The sequence below is a fragment of the Mus caroli genome, chromosome 13, assembly GCF_900094665.2.
Source record: "Mus caroli chromosome 13, CAROLI_EIJ_v1.1, whole genome shotgun sequence".
Taxonomy (NCBI): domain Eukaryota; kingdom Metazoa; phylum Chordata; class Mammalia; order Rodentia; family Muridae; genus Mus; species Mus caroli.
The window spans coordinates 5,302,337-5,315,332 of NC_034582.1; the positions used below are offsets into that span (position 1 = coordinate 5,302,337).

At 42.8% G+C, this 12,996-nt stretch overlaps 1 protein-coding gene across 1 annotated transcript in view; it reads left to right on the plus strand.

The window, feature by feature from the left end:
* The window catches only part of Adarb2 (adenosine deaminase RNA specific B2 (inactive)), a 540,557-nt gene that overhangs the window by 506,557 nt on the left and 21,004 nt on the right, over window positions 1-12,996 (plus strand). Inside the window, exon 8 of the mRNA XM_021180400.1 lies at window positions 6,821-7,002. Coding sequence (XP_021036059.1) covers window positions 6,821-7,002 — 182 coding nt within the window. The remainder of the gene's footprint in view (window positions 1-6,820; window positions 7,003-12,996) is intronic.

Here is a 12,996-nt window from a genome sequence, read left to right on the forward strand (position 1 = left end):
AGAAAAGAAAAGAAAAGAAAAGAAAAGAAAAGAAAAGAAAAGAAAAGAAAAGAAAAGAAAAGAAAAGAGGGGAGGGGAGGGGAGGGGAGGGGAGGGGAGGATGATAGCTGCGTTCTGGAGAAGCAGACCCCCAGCTGACTGTCCGACTTAGATTGTGACTGTGAATGGGCTGCTCACCCTCCAAGCAAAGACCTGTTGTTCCACATTCTCTCAAAGCTGCTCCTTCTCTGCACCTAGGACCCGGAGGGGAAAGTTCTGACTTCCTTCTTTCTTAATCTGTTGGCAGACTCCTCATCTGTAACACATTACACATTCCATAGAACTCCAAAGAGGATGATGTACCATTTTCTCATCTCATTTTTTTTGTGGGGGCCGTAGTCCTGGAGATTCAATCTAGGGCTCCATGCACACAAAACAAGTACTCTATCACTGAGTCACACTCCTAGCCTTTCCCACCTCCTTTTTGAGGCAGGGTTTCCCCATGTAGCCTAGGGTGGCCCTGTTGGCCTTGAGCCCGTGGTAGCCTTGCATCAATCTCCCAAAAGGCTGAGACTGACATCACTCACAGCTCTGATCAAACTCAAAAACCTTTCTAACCATTATTTCACTTAGAGCTCTGGTGACTTTTATAACGGCTTTTAAGAAAGTCTTGTACAATCTCTCATGATGCAAACAGTGATCAAGTGGATGATACTTATCACATACAGAAGCAATTGCAACAAATCAAAGACTGTGTGGCATCTGCCAGCCCTGTTACTAGTGGTAAGACCCACTGAGGTGGCCAGAATGGCCAGATTAGTAACCCCCAGAGACACACACAGGTGGCTGCCTACCTCGCAGACTCTGCTCAGGGATGTGGACAGAGCAGAGGACTAAGAATCCAGTTCTACAAAAGAAACGTGGCTCTCTCATCAGTGAGTAAGCATATCATGGTTATGGGAAGAAGAGAGTGAGCCAGCATAGTCTGAAACAGTCGTAGGTACCCTAATGAATGTCTGGGGAGAGGCATTGTGCAGGCAGCCAGTTGGATGCGATGCCTCCACACGGGAGGAAGTACATAGACAAAGCCAGAGAGCAGGGGAGGTACTGGAGAGCAGCCCTTGCAGGGGACATGGCACTACATAACACAGGCCACAAGGCAACCAGTGTAATGATGGTATCTTTTCTTTCTGTGAGTATACAGTGATTTATTAAGTCAGGTCTATACTAAAGGGTAGCACACTTCCAGTCTTCTTCTGTCTTCTTTAGTTTTGCTTTATATTTATGACAAATCTGAAAAGACTATCCTGATACACATACCCTGGTACTTTATTAAAGCATAGCCTTGGGACGAGCTCTTAGAAGTCCTGTTATTGAGTCAAAGGGTTATCACTCTTCTTTACCTGATTAAAAAAAAAGTGGAACATGGCTAATCAACTAGGAATTGATGGGCCAAGTGATGATAGCTTGTATTATTACCTGTCCTCATAAAAGTGGAGGGAAGGTGGTGTGACACATAGGAAATATGTGGAGGAAACAAGTATTAACCCCCAGGAGGATGTAAAATTGATTTTCTGTGGTGTCTCAGTGGATTGGAAAGCAGACAGTATTAGTGTGGCCATGTTCCAATGGAGGCAGGAAGGCTTCAAACTTTAGCAGCAATGGAATCAACTGAAAGACCTGTTAAACCTGTGTTTACAACTGCGAGACTTCTCCCCAGAGGTCCTGATTTCGCAGGTCTGGCATGGGGCCTGAGAGTATGTGTTTCAGTCGAGTGCCCAGCCTTGCCTGCATCACTCAGGTACCACACTTAGAGGATCACTGAGAACACTACTGCTCAAAGCAGCAAAAGGTGGTTCAGGATGGCCCAAATGATCCGAGTCTGGATTTATATTTTATCTGACTTTTTTACTCCAAAATTTTCATTAACTACTCAGATGCTAAACCTTCAGCACTGAAATGACTTTGGACTAATGTGGCCAAAAAATTAAAAAATTAAAAAACACAAATAAATAAACAAAAACAGGTTTGCCCAGACTCACGTCAATCAAGCAAATAAGAATGTATTTGGGCACTGTGCTGGTTAGTTTATGACTACTTTGTAGCAGAATTTTTGCCTGTCCAATAACTTTAAATATTAATACAACAAGAAGCCTGTGATTGGGCAGGGAAAAATGAGGCGGAGCTAAGAGTTGCAGAGACAGGGAGTGACAAAGTAGAAGAGAAGGAAGCAAGATGGAGGACGATCAGGAGGATTCGGATTCTGCATGGCTTTAAACAGCCACAGGTAGATACAATATCATATAGGGATAGAATAATTGGAATAACTTGTCTAATCTAGGTAGGCAGCTTGTACTATTATCAATTGTGTATATTATTGTGTGGGCATCTTGTGAATTGAGAATTTATTGATATATAAATCTGACTGATTAATTATAAGCTTCTAGAGTTTTGATTTTATTGGGTTACTGGAATGTGGGACAGCCAACCACGGGGGCTTTATGGCTGAGAAGGTACTGAGACACAGAACTGGAGCTGGGAAGACTGCGATTGGGTTGCTGCGGGGGCTAGCCTAGAGACAGAAGCAGTGAGACCACTGCCAGGGTAGAGTGTTGCTGGGTATAGCGCGGGAACTTGCGCTCTTATTAATATTTCCCGCAACACCACTTAACAAAATAGAGTCACCTGGGGAAAAGAAACCTCAGCTAAGGAAGTATATGAGTCAGACTGACCTAGAGGCATGTGTGGGGGGAGTTTTCTTGATTAATGATTGACAGGTGGTCCTAGGTGCTGTAAGGAAGGTAACTGAGCCAGCCATGAGGAGCAAGCCAGTAAGCTGCATTCCTCCACACCCTGGGCTTCATTTCCTGTCTCCAGGTTCCTGACTGGAGGCCCTACCCTGGCTTCCCACAGAGATGTGGTGTAACTTGGGGTTGTGAGATGAAATAAACAACGCTCTCCTCGCCAAGTTGCTTTTGGTCATGTTTTTTCATCACAGTAGTAAAAAGCAAACTAGGACATCAACCAGAATGTTCTTGAAGCTTTGGGTTGATCCAGTATACAGGCTAAGTTGACGACCTGAGTATCATCTACAGATTATGACTTCTTGATTCCCTCCGTGTGACGACCCTCATGGGCTTCAGACAGAACATGAGAAAATTTTGTAATTGGTGTAGTGGTTTGTTCAGAAAACAGGCTCACAGAAGAAAGTAGATGTGGCTATCTATGGAACTACCTCATGGTGCACATTTACAGCTCTACCGAGTTATATCTTTTTTTTTCCAGGACCATGTCAAGATGGTATAAATAACAGGCAGAAAAAGAAAATATCCAAAATACACATCACCAATGGATGTTCTCTGTCTAAACTTCAAGGCACACACCTGTGGGAAGGGCCTCATGCACACGGCTCATCATTTTCTCCCAAACTTGGAGGTCACAGTTCAAATTCAGCAAGGAGATGATATCCCTTGCCTAAAGAAAGGCAACCTTTTCTAAAATCTCTCCTCCACTTACCTGTGGTATTTCTGTGATTGACAAACAGACAAAAAAATATATTTATTTAGGGATTATCTATATTGAAAACTAGGCATAGGATTTCTGTCTCTGTCAACATTACAGGCATATCAGCTATTTGAACAAAAGGAGAGGTATTTTTCCATTCAATCCTGATCGCTGAGGATTCTCCAGTTCATATTCAGAGAGACATTTGGTTTTATTGATCGTGTTAGCTGAATTCGTTTAAAGTCCTATCGTCAGGCAAAGAGGAGGTTGATTTTTCTTCTTATTGTAAAGGTTATTAGGAGGAACCAAATATAGAAGTTATTTGTCTTTCGACAATCCAGTGGAATCAGAACCACTCAAATGTGTTCCACAAGTTTTGTTCAAAGCCAATACTTTGATGGTCTGAAGAATCACTATATCCCATCCAGGGAATTCACATTTCATTGTCTGAAGCTTAGCTTATTTGAAGAAGATGCACTGTTATCAATGGAGATTAGTGTACTATTCTGCTTTTAATAGATAGGAAAGTTTTACAATCTGAAGATTGTAAGCTCCACCCATGCCATCTATAACCCAGAGTCCTTTGCTTTGTATAGTTATCTCTTGGCAGACTTTCCGAGCATCCTTTCAAACAAAACATGTTAGCAATTCTGTTAAATTCAGTTTATTTATTTGTTTGTTTGTTGGGGGATGCTAATTTTTTGTATCAAGCAGAGTCTTACCTTGGTTGGCTTCCAACTCACAATTCCCCTACCTCCGTTTCTCAAGTACTGGGTCTACAGGAGTACTCAACCATTCTTGGCATTCTCACCTTTAAAAACATATTAACTACATTTTATATTTAAAATGCCGTACTGCACATATGGCGGTCTTTCTGACATTTGGGTTCCAGAGATTAAACTCGGGTCCTCAGATTTGGCCGTAGGCACTGACCATTACCCACTGGATCCATACTCTTCTTGGCTTCTTGGTTTTTATCTCATTTATCTTTTTGTTTGTTTTGATTTTAGTTTTCTGTTTTATGTGTGTGTGTGCTTTATGTTTGATGTAAAGAACATGAGGTTGGGTGGATACAGAGAGGATCTAGGAGGAGTTGAGAAAGGGGGAAAACATGATATTGTATTTAACAATTAATAAAATAAATCAATAATACAATGTCAAAATACAAGAGAATGCACCAAATTCCTCAAGTACAACTCAAAACCACCAACTGTTCTTCGCAGGAAGAGTTCAGATTTCAGTAGACTCCTCTCGTGAGCTTTGTAGACATTCTGTAACTCATCAATGAAGAGTATGGTCATTAGAGGACCCGTGGTGGTTGTGTATTATTGTAGTGAAAATTCAGCATGAAGCAGGAACATTATAGCCAAAAGACATAAGGAAAGAGTACATGTGCTTCTTCCAGACATGCCCTTCCTCTCATCCCATTCTGGTATTTACCCTGGGATAAAGTTCGTGTATCTGAAGACAGCCCTTTCTTTGCTGAGAAGACTGGTGTGACTTCTAGAAACTGACCACAATATTTTTAAATGAAGTTATGCAAATCTGATAGTCTAAAGTAAATGTTTCATAAAACCAATGACTGTTTAAATCGTGGGACTAAATTGTTTGTATATAAATATTACCTTTTATATTCCATTTGAGTTTTATGTAGATGAACACATTACTTTAATGACCTGCATTTACAGAGGGAGACTGGGAGAGTGGCTCCCTGAAATCCTTGCCAGCCAGATGGCTGCCTTTTCTTGCATGAGATTAAAAGATGTTTCTCATTCACCACGATGCTTCTGAGGCAGATTAATATCGCCAGCTAAATTGCTTGTGTTTTCAGAATAAAATTTAAAGAGAACTTTTTAGAGCAATTGGTGTCACCGGTTCTCAGAGCAGATTGCTCTCCAGGTAGAGACGTATTCGGTAATTAATGGAAAGAATTCTGTGTTAATTGACTGCTTCGGGAAGAGAGATATAATGACTCCTTATTAATCATCAAAAGAGATGTACAGCACGGAGGCCCCACAATAATTGCTCCAACAGTGGAGAAATGTTAATTAATGAAAAAGAACAATGATGTAAGAAATTAGCTACATAATGCTTGCCTCCAGTAGTGGTTGCATTCGAAACACAGTAGGGTGGAAATCACATTAGGTAGTAGATATACAGAACTTTCTACCTTGAATTTAGGTCGGAGGGCAAAAAAAAAACAAAAATTATCAGAGTACTTTCTCTGCTTGAAGAAGTAAGAACGTTCACCCAGAGCTATATTTATTTCAAGGAAAGAGCCCTTGTCAATCATCTCTGATCTGGGCTATTTTAAAATACAAAAATAAAACCATCCCCAAACCAAAACAAGGTCATTTATTAATGCCCTTTAATTTCAATACAGTAGGTCATTCTGAGTAGTAAGGACAAAGGGGATGGAAGACAGTGCTCTTCTCCAAATCGAAATCAGCAAATTCCGTTTCTGGACCTTTCCCAGATGTAATATAAGGAGAAGAAAAAACACCTTCAGATTCACTTCTTTTAAAGAGTGTGATTTTAAGTCTCTGGGAGAATAGTACTTCCTGTCTCTCTAACAACTCCATTTTCCAGAAAAGGAAGTTGAGCTTAATGGACACACAAGACACTATCAGAGCTCAGTCCTAAGTCCTTAGGGTCTAGCAGAATCATCAGGGGCCAGCCTGATAACTTGCATCTGAGAAGTTCCCAGGCCATTCCTCCCAGGCTGAAAAGGAGAAACCTTCAAAGAGCAGACAGTTTAAGGAGAAAATGATACCAACATATCTTACAACATATCTTACTAGCTCCCTGAGTGGCCTAGGAGCTCCCAACACTGCATCCCCAGCAGGCATAGCTCCCAGCACTGCATCCCCAGCAGGCATAGCTCCCAGCACTGCATCCCCAGGAGGCACAGCTCCCAGCACTGCATCCCCAGCAGGCACAGCTCCCAGCACTGCATCCCCAGGAGGCACACCTCCAAGTACTGCATTCCCAGCAGGCACAGCTCCCAGCACTGCATCCCCAGCAGGCCTAGATCCCAGCACTGCATCCCCAGGAGGCACAGCTCCCAGCACTGCATCCCCAGCAGGCACAGCTCCCAGCACTGCATCCCCAGCAGGCCTAGCTCCCAGCACTGCATCCCCAGCAGGCCTAGCTCCCAGCACTGCATCCCCAGCAGGCACAGCTCCTGACACTGCATCCCCAGCAAACACAGCTCCCAGCACTGCATCCCCAGCAGGCATAGCTCCCAGCACTGTATCCCCAGCAGGCACAGCTCTCAAAACTGCATCCCCAGCAGGCTCAGGAATCCCACTGACTTCACCCTTGCTTTTCCTTCTAGCTGGAATGTGCTGGGACTACAAGGCGCTCTCCTCTGTCACTTCATCGAGCCTGTGTACCTCCACAGCATCATTGTGGGCAGCCTGCACCACACGGGCCATCTTGCACGGGTCATGAGCCACAGGATGGAGGGCATCGGCCAGCTGCCTGCCTCATACCGACAAAACAGGCCTCTCCTTAGTGGTAAGAGACCTGCACCCCACTGCCTTCTCTTCAGGCTGCTGAACACAGAACCAATGGTTGCAACTCTTTTCTGGTTGCACTCACTTTGGCAATGATAATTTCAAACTTAATGAGTAACAATAGAAAAAACTTAAAATGGACCAATTGTGTGCGTGTATGTGTGTGTGTGTGTGTGTGTGTGTGTGTGTGTGTGTGTGCATGTGCGCATGAGCGTATCTGATAATAAACAACAGTTTAGCATGAATTCAGGTGGGACCTAGTACATCACACATCTGTATGTTGTTTTCATTGCAGTGGTATATAGTGGAATTACAAACCCTACTAATGGAATAAGGCGTAAGAGGCCCGCAGCGCTTGTCTTAGATATACCTGGTGTGTGAGAACCTGAGTTCAAATCCTCAGAACCCACATAAAAAAGCTGAGTGTACTGAATAGTAGTAGTGTACATTCCAACACTCTTTTGGGGAGATGGAAGCCAGAAGCAGCAGCTTCACTGGACACACACACTCACACACACACACACACACACACACACACACACACACACGAGAGGAGAGAGAGAGAGAGAGAGAGAGAAGGGAAGTGTCAGCCAGCCCCCAGTTCACCTGCAGTGTGTCTGCAGGACCTAGGATACCCTCTGTTGCTGGACCTGGCTGGAACCACAGCTGGGAGGCAAGTCCTAAGCCAACCACACCTTCGCACAAAACCTAGGTGCCTTTAGGGAGCCCAGACATGCCAACCCACCTGGCAACAGGTGGTTGCAAGGGTCATAGGTCACATAGCTTTCGAAACACTCAAAGGTGTGAACTTTTGTGTTGCATAGAAAGGAGCCAATGAGAAATCTTCACAGGTTTGGAAAAGTGATACTTACATAGTAGGAACAGCCTTCTGTATTAATCATAAACTTCCAGGCATTGGGGAGCTATCCAGAGCAGAAAAAAGCATGTGAATTTTCATCATGACCTCTTATCCTTGTAACAAGACCCTGGTGGAAAACTCTAGATCTTTATGTGAATTCCCCCTGGTGCTTCGGGAGAGTTCTCTTGAGAAACTACTTGAGGCAAAAATCAGGCAGGTGCACTAAGAAACAGTGAAACTCTCCTTGCAAAAGCAAACCTGGGCTCCGCTCCAGGAGCTGGGGGCAAGCACTCATGGGCTTGGCTGGTTTACTCTCAGCCTGTGCTGTGGTGTGAATGGAAAGTACCTTTCACGGGTCCATGGGCTTTAATACTTAGTTCAGCTGCTGTGAAGCTTTTAAGAGGTGAAGGCATTAAGCTGTACTACAGAGCAATTGTGATAAAAACTGCATGGTACTGGTACAATGACAGACAGGTAGATCAATGGAATAGAATTCAAGACCCAGAAATGAATCCACACACCTGTGGTCACTTGATCTTTGACAAGGGAGCTAAAACCATCCAGTGGGAAATAGACAGCATTTTTAACAAATAGTGCTGGCACAACTGGTGGTTATCATGTAGAAGAATGCAAATTGATCTATTCTTATCTCCTTGTACAAAGCTCAAGTCTAAGTCGATCAAAGACCTCCACATAAGACCAGAGACACTGAAATTAATAGAGGAGAAAGTGGGGAAAAGCCTTGAAGATATGGGCACAGGGGGGAAATTCCTAAACAGAACAGCAATGGCTTGTGCTGTAAGATCAAGAATTGACAAATGGGACCTCATAAAATTGCAAAGCTTCTATAAGGCAAAAGACACTGTCAATAAGACAAAAAGGCCACCAACAGATTGGGAAAGGATTTTTACCAATCCTAAATCTGATAGGGGACTAATATCCAATATATACAAAGAGCTCAAGAAGCTGAACTCCAGAAATTCAAATAACCCCATTAAAAAATGGGGTTCAGAGCTAAACGAAGAATTCTCAACTGAGGAATCCCGAATGGCTGAGAAGTACCTGAAAAAATGTACAACATCCTTAATCATCAGGGAAATGCAAATCAAGACAACCCTGGCATTCCACCTCACACCAGTCAGAATGGCTAAGATCAAAAACTCAGGTGACAGCAGATACTGGTGAGGATGTGGAGAAAGAGGAACACTCCTTCATTGTTGGTGGGATTGCAAGCTTGTACAACCACTCTGGAAATCAGTCTGGAGGTTCCTCGGAAAATTGGACATAATACTACCGGAAGATCCAGCAATATCTCTCCTGGGCATATACCCAGAAAAAGTTCCAACTGATAATAAGAACACATGCTCCACCATGTTCATAGCAGCCTTATTTATAATAGCCAGAAGCTGGAAAGAACCCAGATGTCCCTCAACAGAGGAATGGATACAGAAAATGTGGTACATTTACACAATGGAGTGCTGCTCAGCTATTAATAACAATGGATTTATGAAATTCTTGGACAAATGTATGTGGAGGATATCATCCTTAGTGAGGTAACCCAGTCACAAAAGAAGTCATTAGATATGCACTCACTGATACATGGATATTAGCCCAGAAACATAGAACACCCAAGATACAATTTGCAAAACACAAGAAAATCAAGAAGGAAGACTAATGGGTGAATACTTCATTCCTCCTTAGAATAGGGAACAAAATACCCATGAAAGGAGTTATAGAGACAAAGTTTGGAGCTAAGATGAAAGGATGGACTATCCCAGGTATCAATCCCATAATCAGCCACCAAATGCAGACACTATTGCATATGCCAGAAAGATTTTGCTGAAGGGACCCTGTTATAGCTGTCTCATATGAGGCTATGCCAGTGCCTGGCAAATACAGAAGTGGATGCTCACAGTCATCTATAAGATGGAACACAGGGCCCCCAATAGAGAAGCTAGAGAATGCACCCAAGGATCTGAAAGGGTCTGCAACCCTATATGTGTAACAACAATATGAACTAACGAGTACCCCCAGAGCTCGTATCTCTAGCTGCATATGTATCAGAAGATGGCCTAGTTGGCCATCATTGGGAAGAGAGGCTCCTTGGTATTGCAAACTTTATATGCCCCAGTACAGGGGAATGCCAGGGCCAAGAAGCAGGAGTGGGTGGGTAGGGGAGCAGGGCTGGGGGAGGGTATAGGGAACTTTTGGGATAGCATTTGAAATGTATATAAAGAAAATATCTAATAAAAATAAATTTTAAAAAAGAATGCATGTTAAATCTTAAAAAAAAAAAAAAAGAAGAAGTGAAGTCTTGGTAGAGGAAGTAGGTCACTGGAGCAGGCCTAGAGGTTTTATAGCCTCACTTTCTGTCTGCTTTGTCTCCTGACTACTTGTGTAAAATGCAGGTAGCCTCCTTAGGCTCCTCCATGATAGACTGTCTCTCCTCAAACTATAAGCCAATGTAAGCTCTTCTTCCCTTATGTTGCTTCTGTCAAGTAATTTGATCACAGCAGTAAGAAAAATTTAACACAGCCAGTATCTAAGAAAGAAAAAAACAAAACAAAGGAAGACAAAGCAGTTGTTGGTGTGTATGTGTGTATATATCTATGTATGTATGTATATGTGTGTATGAATGTGTGTATATATGTATGTTGTGTGTGCATTTATATATGTGTCTATCTATGTGTCTGACTGTGCTTGTGTATATCTGTGTATGTGTGTATATCTGTGCATATGTGTGTGTGTGTCACTGTGTGTGTCTGTGTGTGTGTCTGTGTGTGTGTCTGTGTGTTGCAGTTGGGCCTAAGATTTATTTCCAGAATTTTAAAACTGCTCCACACTATAAGATCAGGTGTGAAAAGGGGGCCTCATGAGAGCAACGGTGGGGAAGAGATGAAATAATTCATGTAGAGCCCAGGAGGATGCCAGGCAAATTATTAAGATGCCAGTCATCACAGAAATGAATCCCTTTATTCATCTATTCTACAATGTTGGCCATTTAATGGTTTTGTAAAATAAGATCACAGATCTTAAGAAGCTAACAGAGGCAAGGCAGGAAAGGAGCTCCCTTTCTGTATGTCACCGACTAGTCACTTGTCCTTCACAATTAAAACCCCAGGCATTTTTGGATGCCATCTAAGCTCCTAGGAACCTTTGTAAGGTTTGCCTTCCTTTTAGCAGCAAAAAAAAAAAAAGTTCATGGCATCAGGCAGCAGCTCCGATCCTAGCTCCTGCCACTGGGCGTGGTGACACACACCTGTCATTTGAGTGTTCAGAAAACTGATGCAGGATCCTGGGTTTGAGGATAACTTTGATATATAGTGAATTATAGACTAGAATTACAGACTGTCCAGCCATATGTAGAGAGACTGGCGCCATTCTGCGTTCAAAGGCACAGGATTTATTAGACTCTTGCTACATCTCGGGGCTCCAAGTGTGCAGCTAAGGAGAACTTGTATTGAAATACTGGCAAGTTTCAGCAAGATATCTGGGAAAGGGGTAGCGCTGTTTAATCCAGGAATATTAAACAGTTGTTTGTATCCAGATTTTCCCTTATTTCGCTGTAACACAAGTCTGACTATTGTGGAAGGGGTGATACTTCATCTCCATCCTGAGGGCTGAGTTAATGTCAATACTAAAGGCTGGATTCACAGGATACACAGGCAGTGGGGAGCCTACCCTCTCTGTTTATTACATCACCCCTATAGCCCTACTATTGTTCCCAGCCCATTGGTTGTCTCCTTCACTCTCAACAGCAAATGTGTGATGAGTCTTAATCACTAGCAAGTCAGTGGTATACATAAAGGTTTGAGTTTCAGTTCACCTGAAAAGTCCAAGCTATAAAGGCTGCCTTTGGGCTCAACCTAGGCTGCAGAATCCGTAACTCAAACTATAACAGAAATGAACCACCTATAGGTGGTATTCTTGGGGACAGAAAGGAGGCAAGCAGAGGGGTATGCTCTGAGTGATACAACTGTTGTAAAGTTCAGAAGTGTCCTGAGAGTGGCAAAATCATTTAGGGACATGAGATGACACTTCTTGAACAGACACCCTCTCTTCCGTACTGACTTTATGACATGGGTCATCTCATTCAGTCTTCATACCAACCAAAACCAAATACGAGACGCTCCATTTCTTTTAAGTGTCAAAGTAAAGCTAGGAAGCCACCTCAGACAGTAAGATGTTTGTCTTGCAGACACAAGGACCTGTGTTCAAACTCTAGAATCCACATTAAAATGCTGCAATTCCAGCTCCATGGCCAAGTGGTCTAACCTACTTAGACACTGAAGCCATGGAGAAACTCTGTCTTAGAAGGTAGATGATGTTCCTAAAGACCATCTGTCTACTGAATGCTGACCTGTGGCCCCCACATGCATACACATGCATGTGTGTAGCCTTCATACCAAAGAGCACATGCTAATTAACCTTGAAAGAGACTCGTGAATGTGATATATTCCTTAAGATGCTCTATTTAACTGAAAGGAACAAGAATTTAAACTCAAGTCCAGTTGGCTTAAATTTTACATTCTTCTAATATATCAGATTACATCCTGTGGCAATGCAGAACAAGTTCTTTGATGTCTATTTAAAACACACATAAAAACTAATAATGTGAAACGAGCCTAGCTAAAGAGGCAGCAATGTCTAGCTACTGAAGAGGGGATGTGGGGGCAGTGAGCCAGTGCACTGGAGTGTGTCCAAAACTCTTAGCTGCCTGCTGCTCTCAACCCCTCATGTGGCACTGAAGACTTGCCTGCCACCAAGCACAGTCATGAAAAATTTGCCTTGAGGTCTAGAAAATTATATTTATTTTTTAAATGGCCAATAATTTCAGCAATTCTGAGAAAGTGCTACTTGGGGAGCACACTCTTCCTCCTTCTTGCTTTCATTCTTCCTTGCTTGCTTTTCTTTATCCTGTCTTGTCTTGAAGTGACCAAGAACTCGCTCTGACTAAACAACAAAAGTATCACTAGACAAGATCGGGGAGTGGGGGGTATGGCTGGTTTGGGAGCATAAGTGAATGTCTCCACATTAGATATCCCCAAATTATGGCATAGTTCTTGGATTTATTGTAGGTTAAATTTATTGTCAGGTTAAAGAAGGAGAAGGAGGAGGAGGAGGAGGAGGAGGAGG